The 15,211-nt window shown below is 45.2% G+C and overlaps 1 protein-coding gene across 1 annotated transcript in view; it reads right to left on the reverse strand.

Moving 5' to 3' along the window:
• The window catches only part of PTPN9 (protein tyrosine phosphatase non-receptor type 9), a 50,410-nt gene extending 38,591 nt beyond the window's left edge, over window positions 1-11,819 (reverse strand). Inside the window, exon 1 of the mRNA XM_073303455.1 lies at window positions 10,911-11,819. Within this exon, the coding sequence (XP_073159556.1) occupies window positions 10,911-10,943 (33 nt within the window). The 5' untranslated portion in view covers window positions 10,944-11,819. The remainder of the gene's footprint in view (window positions 1-10,910) is intronic.
• Between the last annotated feature and the right edge of the window lie 3,392 nt (window positions 11,820-15,211).

Below are 15,211 nucleotides of genomic sequence, written 5' to 3' on the forward strand. Positions count from 1 at the left end.
TTAAATTTTCACAGTTACAGGAAATTACGATGCGGACGGGTCAGACAATTATTTAACGACAGTCTCTAATAAGTTCTCAAGTAGCATTTTTCTTATTTTTACCTAGCTGTAAATTTCTATTATCAATGGAGATTTTTTTTCCATCTGTTTGTGTGTCTACCTGGAACTTGACGTTGACTGACATTCACCAATGCAAATCTAACCTGTCCAAGCCTACACATACACAATGCGGCATCTGGGCTTTTTCTGTATCCATATACCGGTGTGGTATAAAACCTGTGGAGTTGCAAGAAAAATGAAACTGTGTGAGTTAGGGCGTGTCCACACAGGAAAGTTTTCCAGTTAGGCCAGTATAGTTAAACTCCAATGTAACTCCACATCTGAACACTCTGATTCTGGAGTAAGAGGAGTTTGCTTTTTTTTTTTTTTTTTGGGGGGGGGGGGGGGGCGTTAGTTTAAACTGCTGCCAAAGTGACATAAGATAAACTGGCAATAGCCACTCTTATGCCACAAGAGCATGTATCTGGGGAATTATGCAGATATTACTACAGCGCTTTAAATTCATGCCTCACTTTCTATTGGTATAACTTTCCCATGCAGACAATGACAAACAGGCTGCTGGAGTTTATGGAGTTGTGCAGTTCTATTTTGCATAATTCCATAGCGCTACGGCTATTTTTAAACAAGGGAATTAAATGCAAAATTCCTATCATTGCTTTAGGTAGGTGATTATATCAGTCAGGAAATGCAGTTGTAAGGGTAAAGTTAATTCACCAATGTTGTACTTGAGGAAATCTGGATTACAAGGGAGGCTGTTAATTTAATACTTTAATACAGAGAAGGCTGGATATGCAACCAAGCCCTAACGGCCTCCCCTTTTTGTGAATGTAATTTTCTGGGCACAGTTTTAAGTCCTATAGGCCTGGATCTTGCTAGAGTCTCCCATACACAATCATTTGCAGGTTGGGGCTGTAGACACCTAAGCACTGGTACTTAGATGTCCAAGTGACAGAAATCGTGGTCACAAATAATTGCAGGCCTAAAACTTTACCAGTAATTATGTGTGGATGCAAATGGTGAAGGCCAGCTTTTGAAAATTTGGTCCATTTTCAAAGACAGATGAGGAAACACGGCTACAAGGACTTTAGCTTTTGTATGTCCTGACTTTTTCGCTGTAAGTTTGCAACCTTTGCATAGCATTAGCACGTGTGTATTTGCATTTATTTATAGTTAGGGATTACGCAGCCTGTTTGCCCTTAAGGCTTCACTTTCACGGTCTCATAACTTTCCAAAACACACACTTTTTAGGGCTTATCCTAAAGGCAAGAACTTTTTTTTTTTTTGGGGGGGGGGGGGGGGGCAAGTTTGAAGAAAACATGTTCACCTTTTATTTAAAGACATAAAATGTTTCATGTTTTGCAATTCAGACCTTTACTCCCAAGTATTACAAACCTCAGATGTCCTAACCATTGATCTAAACTAGCACCTGGGTTACAGTAATATTAAAATCAAAAATAATAAAACCATAATTTTAAATATATTATGAACATCTAACCTGGAGAGATGTGCTATTTGATTATCATTCTCTATCACTCACCTGGAGCAAGCGATCTCTATCATGCATATGGAGTCTTCTATTATAATTCTGCTACACTACCATTTAAAACACAATAATCCATTTAGAATGTTTGAGCCTCAAACAGTCAATAGAAACAGATGGGATTTTTTTTAAAGTGTAATAATTACTGACATGCTATTCATGTGGTGGTAACTCCCAACATGTGGTAGGTGCTATACAAACTGGGGTGGACTGATTTAAATCAAAGGGATTAAATTATCATTAAAATGGGTAATTTAAAATCAGCAAGCACAGGAATCCTTGATTTAAAACTGATTTTAATCTTGTTTTGCATTTGTACTTTTTAATTATTTTCCTAAAGAACAGTTCATTTGCATTGGTTGGTAAACATTAAAACATTTTGATTTGCAACTAAATACAGCCTTTACACTACATTTGGTGCTTCTTTTTGATAACCAGGAAGATTCAAAATATCTATATGTGTTTATTTAAGCAGTTTAATAGTTTCACTTACATTTATTCAGATTCTTAATTTTTACATTTTTATTACATTAGACAACAGTGACTGATGCATTTCTCATTTACTAGATTATTAACTTTTGTACTTGTGATTTGTGTATTTGGATGGAAATTTGAATTCAACTCAAAATGCACAAAACCAGCATTTTTAAATTGATTTTTTTTATTAGTTAAAGACAATTATCTCAATTATGCTGGACTACAACAGAAAATATAAATTTATCAAAAGATGTTTTGCATTTAAAAGTAACTGGTTTATTAAACAAAGGAAGTATTCATTAACCTGTAGTTAGTGAATTGAACATACTGTTTCAGGTCACCACGTCCTTCAAGATTTTGGAACTAGTAGATCTCATCCTCTTACACCTCATTTTTATTCACAGATTAGAAGAAAACATGCTTTCTTACTTTATCAGCTCCCAATTGCTGTCTCAAGTTTGAATGAACTAGTCATTGAATGGAAATAGCTGAATAAACCTAAAAGAAGAAAATATTCTCTCTGCACCTACAGAAGAGGCTACTGATGTCAAAAGCTGGTTTAGCCTTTTAGCAAACTCTGGTTCCAGGTGCTTGGCCAATGATTTCCACCAGTTCAGTGGTTTGATTTTCTTTAAAATACTGGCAGCAAACATGGACTGCTTGAATTTTGTTAGTATAATCTATTAAAATAACAAAGTAAATTTAGGGCTTAATATGGGTTGTCATAAATTTTAAATATGTTCATTTTGTAAGAAAAATATGTATTTAATTTAGATCCTAAAAATATGTTTTTATTTAAAAAAAATTGATTTTAATCTAGACAGAGTCCCTGCCCCAGCAAATAGACAATCCGAGAGTTAAACAAAGAGAGGAAAGATGTTCCAGTGGTCAGGATTCTATCCTGGGCCACGGAAGATCTGTATTCAATTCCCTGCTCTGCTACAGACTTCTTGTGTGACCATGGGAATGTCACTTAGTCTCTTTGTGCCTCCATTTCCCACCTCACAAGGATTACATTAAAGATTGTGAGGCACTCCCATATTATGGTGATGAGGGTCCATATATCTAAGAGAGACAGAATTAATGGCTGGAGCAACAGGATAGGCAGAGAGGTCTCTGTAATGACCAGCACTCACACATATTGCAAGCTCATCTTCCCTCCCTTCTTCCCCCGACCCTGCCATGACTAATCTACTCCCAGCTGCACTTCAAATTAGCTGACTAATTTCTTGTATACATCAGAGCAGATGCAAAGTTTGGGGGACAAAATCTGAATAAGAAGAGGGTAAGGGCTTTGCAGACATGCGTGGAAAGAGCATTCCAAAGCATTCTCTTTTCAGCAGAAGATAAAATCCAAAACATACTTGTGTTGACATTTTAATGGCACAAGAATCAGGGAATCCAAAATTGAAGTGTAAGTAGTACTTGTAACTGTACCCCTTTTTTACGCATTGCAGTAGGGTCTTATGTTACAGGGCCATAAATCAGAGACTCGCGTGATAGTCAAACAGTATGACAGAAGAGAAATAATTTTTCCCTACACTGTTCCTCAAAAAAATCCATGTAAATAGAGTGAATTGTACACTTCTGGAGTGAAATACAGCAACTCTTCAATGGTATGCTTATGACTGCACATTAGAACAGGAAGTGAAAAATACATTTTTCTGAAATTACAGGAGTTATTTAGGTCAACAGAATGTAATTAGTCAGTTTCTCCAGACCACTACAATTAACTTCCCTACTCTTGTGAAAGGTACCCCAAGATTTCCAGTGACCACAAGCTGTCAGGTTTTAACTCTCGTCTGGGAAGTGACGCGCCCAGAAGCACAGCGCCCTGTAGTATCAAGCTAGATCACTGGTTCAGAAATGACTCAGAGGGAAGAATACTACCTTAATCAACAACACTTTAGACAGCACATGGATGTTTCTTAAGATGTCTCACCCAAGTGCTAACTAAACGAAGCTGACCCTGTTTAGCTGGTGAGATATGACAGGCTCATAGCACAAGGTGATATGCCTGCAGCTGTGTTCTTTTATGTAGAAACTGCCCCTTCACCTGGATTTGTACAGGGACACCATTATCCTGAAATCTAATCATGTCTAAATAGGAGGTAAAGTCATTTCAGGTCTCCCCAATCCACCTGACCTGCCCTCAGTTCTCCTGACAACTGTCACGGTTGCAGTTGTGTTTTAATATTAGCCAAGGGTAGGATTTTCAGTGGGCTCACGGCGCTAGTCTAACCGCTCCACTCTGAAGCGATAAAATTCCCAGTGCCTTCACCGGAAGCAGAGTTAGGACAACACTGAATGCTCCAGAAAATCCCTTTCTAAGAGTTTGTCTTTTCCTGTTGCTGTGTGAAAGACCCAAATAAACAAACGGGGAAACTGACCCTACAAGGGAAACAATAAAAAACTTACTATGGACCAAAGTGCTCAAATTCACAAAGTAAACAAATGACAAAGGGGGTGGGCATGGGAAATCATTCCTGTTGCTAAACTCTTTAAATCAGCATCATTTTGGGCCCCAATCTTGCAAAGATTTATTCACATACTTCACTTTAAGCATTGTGAGTAGTCCCACTGAATTCAATTCGGATTACACACACACTTAAACTTAAGCACGTCCTTAAGTCTTTGCAGGATCAGGGCCTTAAGCATTACTTCTGGCAGTAGGTAACATTTTCAGAAAGAAGTCTGACTTATTAAGTTGACAATATTGCTTTAAGTGAAACTGTCCCACAGAATTTTTTAATCACTGCATGCCTTTTATGTGGTTATGTCAGAAGTCCCTTGTTGCAAGAGGGTGGAATTAAAAAAGTATCAATAACTCTCAAAACATTGCACTGCCCGACATTTGTGCAATTGAACGTTGCAGCCCTGGCCCATCAGCCCACCCATTTTCTGGTATGGCGTATCCAGTGACATCAAGAAACCCCACTAGCTTCTCAACAAAAAGTTGGGAGATCATTTTATTCCGTACAAATTACATCAGGATATAATGGATTTAGCACTTCTGATCCATCCACATTACATTAGTGGACAATGTAATTGTCCTGTACAATGTCAGAGATCTCCAGTCCTTACTGACTGAACAATTCTTTGCAATTACCTCGTTTTCCAGTGTGCCATGTCACCCCTATTTGACCACAGTGGCCATTTCTTTTTCAGAGGAAAGAGCAAAGAATATTTTGTCCCCACACACTGATTCGTGCATCCGTAATAGCAGCAACACTGGGAAAGAACTAAAAGCTGGCACTGGTCATATAAACAGTTCCTCTTGCTTCCTTGAGGTGACATGGAAGACTAGAACCCTTCCAAACTAACGGGAGGTTGAAGGTTGAAATCCCGGGGGGTTGGGGGAATCAAAATGGTAATATCCATTTATATGAGGACAGGTGGAGAGAATGGGTTTCAATGATAGCACTACCCAGCATTTCTACTGTAGCCTGAACAGCATCCATAGATCACTGCACAGAAATTATAGAATCATAGAATCGTAGGACTGGAAGGGGCCTTGGAAGGTCATCTAGTCCAGTCCCCTGCATGCATGGCAGGACTAAGTATTATCTAGACCATCCTTGACTGTTGTGTAACCGGCTCTTAAAAATAAACAAGCATACAGGATTTTTTAGCATAAAAATCTTTAGACAAACTATCAAGGTCAAAACTGGAAGAATTCTCCCTCCTCTCCCCCCCATCAGAAGAACCATTAGTTCTTTCCCGCTAAAGGCCTCTGCTTGGATTTTTGAGCCACGAGTACTGTATTTGTTTCTGCTTCCTCAGTGCAACATTAGTAGTCTCTAAGGTGCCACAAGTACTCCTTTTCTTTTTGCGAATACAGACTAACACGGCTGTTACTCTGAAACCTGTCATTAGTAAACAAAGGTTTCAGATGTCTTCCCCCCCCCCCCCGTGTTACCTATCAGCTCTGTGTTCTTGGGGAACCAGGGCACAGTGTCCAGTCTGTCTGACTCGTGAAAGACCTTCCCCCCACCCACAGCCTCTGCTTGAACCAAAGCCAATCAGAAGACAGACTTACAAAAAACAATGAAATGGCAGTTGGAAGACACACCTAAACCACTCCCGACAAGGATGACAGGATTAGGAAACTCCCCTAGCCACATTTGCATCAAAGATGGGACAGGGAGGCATCCCCATTAGCATACAGAATGGAGAACAGAGATTCCAAGGAAAGAACCAAATGAAACTCTGGGATTAGAAAAGGAGGGAAGCACTGTATGACCAGGGATCTCTGCTCCAGATGTTAATGAACCCACGCCTGCACACACCCAGCTCAGTGGTTATCAGACCAATCCTAGTAATAAATCCTTTATTGGTATCCAAAATAGTGAAGCTCCCTAATTGCATTGTGAGTTTCCTCCAAGGAACACCGCCCATAGCCAGGAATGATCAGCTCCCATTGTCTAGCCTGAACAAAACAACTTTGGTATACTCCCTTGAGCCATCAGTTTATCCATAAACAATCTCGTGTTCTCCCTTGAACCATTGTTCTTTCCCTACAAAAACCCCTACCCATGCTCAAGTAAGCGTTCTGATGCCTGTATCCAACATCTGCATCAGTTCCATTCGGACTTCATTTTCTTCTGACTGATCATGCTGAGAGCTTTGCCTGTCTCCAGCACTCCGGACCATCAGTTATCACCACCACCTGGGAACCCTGATCGATTCAAGCTTCAGGAGTGGTGAGAACGCAACCCTCTCTCCCTAGGTATAGCCTTCTGACCCTGACATGTGTGATCAGTTACAGTTTTCTAAACCTGACTTTTATCATCAAATTTAATATTATAACTGTTTTGTTTGTTTGGCACCCCTTGTATGGTTATTACCTGGCAATAAATAACTCATGGTTAAGCTGATAGCTTCTCTCTCTCTCCCCTTCATGGATGTTTTTGGCTTCCCCATTCGCTCTGCAGCAATGCTCCTCCTACCTAAGCTAAAGATCCCTGCAGCACCCGAAAATTCTGTGGGGTTTGCTCATTAAGTGGGTTACTACCAGTACCATTGTAATGTGAAAGTGGGGATAGGGACATGCTGAACCTGGGACATATGAGGGTGGCAGACTGAAAGTGCTGCTCGACTCAACCTGCTCAGGCATGCTCTATTCCAGTGCAGTGCCCATGGCATAGGAGGGTGACAGCTTGGAAGTGTTGCTTGACCCACCCTATTGAGTCCAGGGACATATAAGGGGTCAGCTTGGGAGTGCTGATTAACCCGGTCCCGTCAGACGCGCACTGTTAATGTGTAAAAAGAAAAGGAGTACTTGTGGCACCTTAGAGACTAACCAATTTATTTGAGCTCACGAAAGCTCATGCTCAAATAAATTGGTTAGTCTCTAAGGTGCCACAAGTACTCCTTTTCTTTTTGTGAATACAGACTAACACGGCTGTTACTCTGAAACCTGTTAATGTGTGCGTTTGTCCATCCAATTCTGGGGCTGGAAGAACCCAGCCCTGGGGAACTCAGGTCCTGCAAGATAGCTCCACTGGGAGGGAACTTGCAGCAGGAAGAAGTAGAGCTCCGTATGAGAACACAAGTGACACGAGCAGTACATTGATAGAATTACAGAACCTCTCCCCTCCACAGAAGAGTAACCCTAATAAATTAGTGTATCCCAAAGCAATGGGCAAATCTGGTCACACTAGAGAGATTGGGATAAAGGAGTTTACCTGTGACTCTCAGTGCAAACCAGGCTTCCTCCGCAACAGTAGAGTTTGATGTTAAGAAAAAGAAATCTACATCAAGTTTAATGTGGAGCCTTGATTTACACAGGATCGATGTCTACTTCAGTTTCTTTGCCAATAATAACCCAAGAATCATCTTGATTTGTAGAGCAGTTCATGATATTTTAAGAGAATATGAAGTTTAGACAGGTGATGAACCAGCCAGGATCTCAGAGATAGTGGAGGAGTAAGACGTGAGGATAATTAACCATTGGCACAATTTACCAAGGGTCAGGGTGGATTCTCCATCACTGACCATTTTTAAATTAAGAGTGGATGTTTTTTTCTGAAATATATGCTCTTCTAGGATTTATTTTGGGGAAGTTCTCTGGCCTGTATTATACACAAGCTCAGACTAGATGATCTCTTCTGGCCTTAGAATCATGAATCTATGAACAAAAGATCTGCCAAATCAGATTGGAGCACTGGTCTTTCGAGTCTGGCACCCTGTCTGAGACAGGAGGCACTAATTAAGGATTCAGAAGATGAGCAATAATAATAATAATAATGCCCCGGACAAGTTGGGCAATGATGTGACAAGGGGAATTAATTCCTATCTGACCCCTGCAGGAACAACCTGCATGGGATCTGATTAACCTCGCTTAGATTTCACCACTACAAATCTCTCACGTGACCTAGAAGGAGAGAGAACGTTGTGGTGAGTGCACATGCCTAGGAGCTAGGAACTGTGGAGTTCTAGTCCCAGCTCTTATACTGATTCCTGCGGCCTTGAGCCAAGTCACTCAAACCTTCTGTGGCTCAGTTTCCCAAGCTGTAAAATGGTGATTACAATTCCTGCTTCACAGGGCTGTTCTGAGGATTGATTTATCAAAGACACTTTTAAAATATAAAGCAAAGTATATCTTTTAAAAAAAAAAATCCAGGCCCCCTTTCCCCACTGTTTAAAACCTAGCTATCGTGTTTTACTCTGATCTTATACAGAAGCCAGTTACTGAGGCCGACTTCATGTTGTAATGAATGTCCATGAGGACCCATGCCCTTGACTTCAGTGGGGCTCAGCACACTGGGTCTACCTGCCTGCCTGGAGCTCACTGCAAGTGCAGGGCACCGGGCTTTATTTTTACTGAAACCAGAACCTGGCAGAGCCCTGGATTTTCTACAGCTCCAAACCAAGCAGATCTGATCTATAGATCTGTGCTGGAAGCTGCATTTCCCTTCCTCTGCTCCCAGGAATACCAGATAGAGATATTTCCTTGGCTGGATTGAGGACCCCTCTGGACTGCTCAGAGGACACTGGTCTAAGCTTGGGCAGAAAAAGGAGCTGCTGTGAGCCCACAACAGTAGCAGAGAAGAGTGGGGGGCGAAGACAGCTGGGTACGGGAAGGGGAGAGCGCCAGGCACAGCAGGCAGAAGCTGTGGACATAGAAGTGTTAAAGATACAGACTATAAGAGTTCTCATCTTTAAAGAGCACAGGAGCATGGGAAAATCAGAGCTGGCTTGAATCAGCAGCACGACCCATACTCACCAGCTTTCCCCACCTTCCCCCCATAACCAAGATGAGGTTAACACCACCCCCCCCCCCATAAAATTCACAGCACAGTCCCTATATTTATAAGTATGCAACATCCTCCTGCAGTGATGCAACCCAGTGACAGGAAGATACAAACGTCAGAGGGAGGAATGGGGCGTGGGAAGCACAAAATCTTAAATCCAGCCTTGGAGAGAGTGAACTGAAGAGGGCAAAACAGGAAAAGGGGGTGGCCCCAGTTTAAAATGGCTGAGGCAATAATCCCAGTCATCCCCTCATACCACTGCCACAGCATATTTGCTGGGGGGGAGGGGGGGGCAACACAGCACAAATATCCAGTAAGGCTCGCAGCACACCTGACGAGGTGGACAGCCCCATTCTACAGACGGGGAAACTGAGGCAGAAAGGCATAGCCACTCCCTCCCAAGGTCACACACTGAGGCAAGTCCAGGAAGAGATGCCAGCTTCCCTGAGCACAAGCTGCCCTGCGGAATCTCTCGGGAGCTGACAGGGACAGGAGGCAGATTCTACTGAGTAGCAGCCCCTGGAGCAGCTGGGGACACACGGCCTGGGGGAGAGTTGAGTCTTTTCTCGCCCGCCCCACTCCCTCAAACATTACGGGAAGGAGAAGGAGGGAGAAGGGAGGGGGAAACTTCTCTGCACAATTCTCAGTTTCACGTCCCCGCCCCCACTCAAAAGAATAAAAAGGGCCGGGATGATTTTGGGGGGGTGGGGGGGATAAAAGGTGGAAAGGGGCACAGATTGGAAACCCCAGAAACACCCCGGGCCTGTCCCCCCGCCGGGTCCGACCCTGAGGCCCCCATCTGGCTGGGGGTTCAGCCCTCCTACAGCAGCCCCTGGTGGAGGGCTGACCCCCCATCGTCCCCCTACACACCTGGGGGGCTACGGGCGATTGCGGATGGTCCCGATTGTTTTTGCCTTTCGGGCCCCCGGGCGGCGGCTGCCACCGGAACAAGGGGGCCCCCCAACTCCTCCCCCCGCGCTGTTCGTCCTGGGGCGGGGCGGCGCCCCCTGCGTGGAGCCCTATGGGGTGGGGGCGCTGGGGTCCCCATGGGGCCCAGCCGCCAGGCCGGAGACTAGGCCGCGGCTCCCCCAGACCATCCCCGCGCCGCCTCCTCCCCGCCCACCCTGGAGCCCCTGCCCCCAAATCGGGGTGATCCCCCCATTGCTTCCCATGGAGGGGAGAACACCCTTCGGGGAGAGAGCCCCGGGACCGCCGGAAGGGAACCAGCCCCCCAGAAGGGAGGGGGAGGATAGACTATGGGGTCCCCCCTACCCCGACCCTTTCCCAATCGGAGGGGCTGGGGAGCCCCCCAGTTCAAGGCGGAGAGGGGAGAATGAAGGGGATGTAGCGAACGGGGGGGGCCTCGGGGGCACTAATCCAGCCCCTCGAGGCACCAGCCCCCCGCTGGCACCCACATCTCCACAGAGCTCAGAGAGAAAACACGGGGGGGGGGATGGGGAGCAGTATGTGCCCCCACTTGCCTGCCCCCACAAGGCCCATCCCCCAGTTCGGATGTGCGCGCGCCCACCCCCTGCCCGCCCTGCTTTGGGGCGCCCGGTGTGGGGGTACGGCTTTACCTGCTCCTCCTCCGGGCTCAGCTCTGCGGCCATCCTGCTGCCGCAGCTCCTCCTGCTTGCAAACTGCTGAGGAGGAGGCGGCGGCGGCGGCTGCTTGCTTCTTTGGAGTTTTTAAACCAGGGCTTTCAAACATCGACCAGTCTGACTCAAAAGCAGCAAACCGGCCCCCTTTCCCCCAGCCAACACCCCGGGGAGGGCAGCTGGCCTCCCTCCCAGCCAGGGGCCCCTCAAACACCCCGCTCAACTGGGGACGCTGCTCCTGAGCTCCCAGGGAGCACCCATTAGTCTCTCTTGTAGATTAGCTACACACTTGGAGGGAGAAAGGTTAATGCAGTGATCCCTTCCCCCGAAAAGCTGATGCAACTTGCAAGAAAAAATAAATTAAAGTTCAGTTTTGTTCCCTTTTAAATTGCAACGATTCTTTTGGTTTCTTTGCAAACGTCACGCTCTTTTAGTTCTTCCTCGGTTTCATAAAAGCTTTGCAGGTTAGAGAAAATTGCACACACAAGAAGGGGGTAAAAAACCCAGCTGCTCTGGAAGTTTCATTCCCCCCACAAGATCTGCTTGCGGCTCAGTCCGCCTGGGCTTTTCTTCTCTGCCTTTGCAAGATCCCCCTGCTGTTGCTTCCTGAATATAGTTAGCAGGAGACCATCAATTCCCTCTCTTCATTTGTATTTTCCTTTTAGAGAATGAAGCTCTTTCCTGCAGCCTCCATCTCTCGCTTGTCTGTCTCACAGTCCTTATTCCTCAAAAGCAGCAGAGAGGGAGGAAGGAAGCAAAGACAACCCGTCCCCCTCCCCTTCTCATGGCCAATACTGCTTCCCCTGATGAGCCAGCCAGAGCCCCCAGCAACTCCATTCAGAAACGGAGTCTCATTCACAAACAGCGGCAGAGGACAGCCAGGGAGGGGAATCTAAGGGAAGGAGGAAGGCAGAGAGATCTGCATAGCAGAAAGGGGAGGGGGAAGGAAGAGAGGCATTCGTCCAAAAGAAGGAGAAACAGGAAGCTATCCATTGGGGCAAAGGAGATACAGGGAGGGGACAAAAAAAGAACAGAAAGAGGAATCTAGGCAAGGGAGGGAGAGAGATTCATACAACACAGGATATTAGAAGTCACTCTGTTGCAAGAGAACTCCTGCATACCTGTGAACAGTCTATTAGCTCAACAACCTCTCCCCCATTGCCTATAAGTGACCCAGTTGAGGTGTAAATTCTTTCCCTATCACCTCTAGTCTACCAAGCACATTATAGCTAGATCAGAAAACAACATGCTTGCCCCAAAAGACCTTTGTTCTCTTATGTGTTTGTAAAGTGCCTGACACACTATGGGCACAGCTGTTTGCAAGAACTAGCCCACGCAATCTAAGGCCTGGATCCGGCAATCAGGTTAATGTAGGTGGGGCTCCTGCACCCCTGCAGATCACTGGTGGAAAGATCTGCCTGAGGGGATTCAGTGGCAGGATCGGGCCACAGATAAACAGCATGCAGTAAAAAGGGAGGTGGAAGGGAATTACAAAAGGTGCTCAGATGCTGGGGTGATGAGCAAGATGAAGAGAACAAAAGACAGTGTGACTGAGTGGGTAAATGTAGTATGTTTTACAATTATGGATGCTTTCTTCAAGTAAGCCCCATGGGTGTGGAGGTGAATGGTGTAGGGTTAAAAGGCCTCCTTGCAAATAATTCCCACTCTTATTCCTTCCAGTGCAGCCCTATCTGTGGTAGCAGCCCTGGGAGCACTAGCATGGGGTAAACAACAGTCCAGTAGCCACTGGTGTTTCAACTACCATTTTGGCTAAGCCAGAGCAAATCTACATGACATGGTGGTTAAAATGGCAGTGATTGCTACTACCTTGTCTACACTAGAGCTCCCACCTTCCTTTCCTACCTCCCCTGGAGCTGAACAGATGTGAAAAAGTGCCTTTTGAGGAGGAAAGAGTGGAAGGTCATGAGAAACTAAAGAACTGCTGATCAGGGGAAATTCATGCTGGGCCTAAAGAGCTAGCTCATTTGATCTCAACTTCAGATGCCTGCTTTGTGGCTGTTTCCTGTAATCCAATCTGGATTTAACTACGGTTTTTAAAGTAAATCTCCCCTTCTGTTTTCCTCATGTCCAAATTCTCTTCCAGAATGTACTTGCTTCTTTTTTCGAACTCCTTGCTTGAGCAGTCCAATACATTCACAAAGAGATGTGATTAGGGTGGACTATTGTAGTCTCTGCAATCCAAGATCTGACATGGCCCAGACTCCAAGGTCTGTGTCACGCCACATCCCTGAGGATCACCCCTCACCAGATGTCAGAGAGCTTCCCCTAGTCCACTCTTATCTACTCCCACTCTTGCATCTGGCCATTATAGAGACAATGCAGATAGACAGACTATGTTGTCCTTAAAAAGTATTGTGATTACAAGAGCTTAGCTTTAGTTCTTTCCCATTGTTTACATGTATCTCTTCCCCTTTCCTGTCTACCACAATCCATTGTCTTTACTTACATTGTAAACTCTTTGGGGGCAGGGACCACAGCACTAGTGCAGCAGAGTTCAAGTTCATGACTAGGGCTCCTGGGAGCTACAAGTAAATAATATCTCTCATAGATGTTCATCTTCTCAGAGCAGGGGCCTGGTCTTCTAAGTGTATAATGCCTTGCCCACCAATGGCCCTTCATGGTGATTTTTGTGCTGTATATTACACTGACCTCTCTGGCACTTGCCCTTTGGGGTCAGAGTGACACACTTTGTCAATTACCTGACATATCAGGATCCGCAACAAGCAGTGGTCAAAGAGATCAGCTACACCTCCTCCTTGTAGCATGTTCTGATGGGGGGTGGTCACTATTATTATATATGAAATAAAAATAAATATTTACCTACTAAATTTCTCACTGGCTTAGGGGTTGATGGAGAGAAGCAAAAATCCTCCTCTCCAGTTCACTTACACTGTGTAAGTTACCACACTGATATGCACAATATTCATATCTAGAATGATAGATAGATGATCGATTCCCTTGTAGGGGAACAAGACCAGTAATGAACTAAATCAGCGGTCGCCATTTTTTTCCGTACCCTTTCACCATGTCACAAGTTACAGGTCCCATTTCCAAGGAAAGGGAGTGTGGTCACCACTTCCCCGAATCCATTAACTAGATCTACCTCCACCTCAGCGACAGGCACTTAAAAGTCTGGGCAGATAGTTCTGCTTATATAGCTGAACAGTAGCTGCTGCTAGTGGGGAGTGGGACAGCTAATGCTAAAGGGCTTTTAAAAAATGTCTTCAAAGCTTTGATTCAGAGCAGTTTTCATGCTAATTGCTGCACACTGCCTCTGGGGGGCATGTCTGGGTACTGCAACAGGGCTTGCTCAGAAAGCTATACCCCAACTGGCCTCAGTGGCTGTGGCAGGGGTGGACATTTTGTTCCGCTGACAAGGGCTGCACTGGCAACTTGCCTGCAGCCGGAGGGTTGGTATTTAACTTGCAGGAAAATGGAGCACAGGGCAGCTATCTCCATCTTTTCCATGGAAGTGAGGCCTGTGGAGGCTGAAGATCCTGCAGGCTTACAGAGCTCTGAGCTGGGGCTTGATTGTAGGCCGCCTTTCCACACTAAAGATGAGCACACCTCTAGAAACCCACAGGCCACGCTTTGGCTAGTTCTGCTATACTGGGCTTTGGCATTACATCCTCACAAGCTCTCCCCACTTGCCCAGCTATCTCCTTGTCGCTGCCTCAGCAGGTTCCTGTTGCACCTGGCAGTAACTTACTTTGCCACATACAGATACAAGGAGCGGAGGCAGCTGCTTGTTCCACCTGGAGCAGAGTGGAGAGCACTCTCTTACCAGCATCTCACCCAACAGCTGTGAGTTTATGGAAACAGAATGCTTTGCAGCCAGGGACTTTTGTTTAACACCTTCTCCTCAAACACACCCTTTCATTTTCAGCATTAATTGTAACGTAAAGATTTACTCCTGGAGTCTGCTAATATTTTTAAAGCAGAACTATGCAGCACTATCAGCAAGGGATCCTTTACAACATACAGTTTCAGTTTCCCCCTTCTATCAGAGAAAAGGCTTTTTTCTTCCTACTGTATTTTATACTGGTGACTCCCCTCTTTGCTGGAGGACCTTGGAAAGCTCTGTGAAGGACAGCATATAAGATAGTAACCGGAGCTGCAGCTTTCCCCTTCCCAAAGCAAGCAGCCAGGGATGCTTAGCCTTAGATTCAGATTTCTGGATGATTGAATAAATTAGCACTTTATTGTATCTGAAAAGCACCCTGATTAGAGGCCCAGGCTTCCAGTGTGACTCTTGCACC

Source organism: Lepidochelys kempii, chromosome 10 (genome assembly GCF_965140265.1).
Source record: "Lepidochelys kempii isolate rLepKem1 chromosome 10, rLepKem1.hap2, whole genome shotgun sequence".
In the NCBI taxonomy this organism is placed as follows: Eukaryota; Metazoa; Chordata; order Testudines; family Cheloniidae; genus Lepidochelys; species Lepidochelys kempii.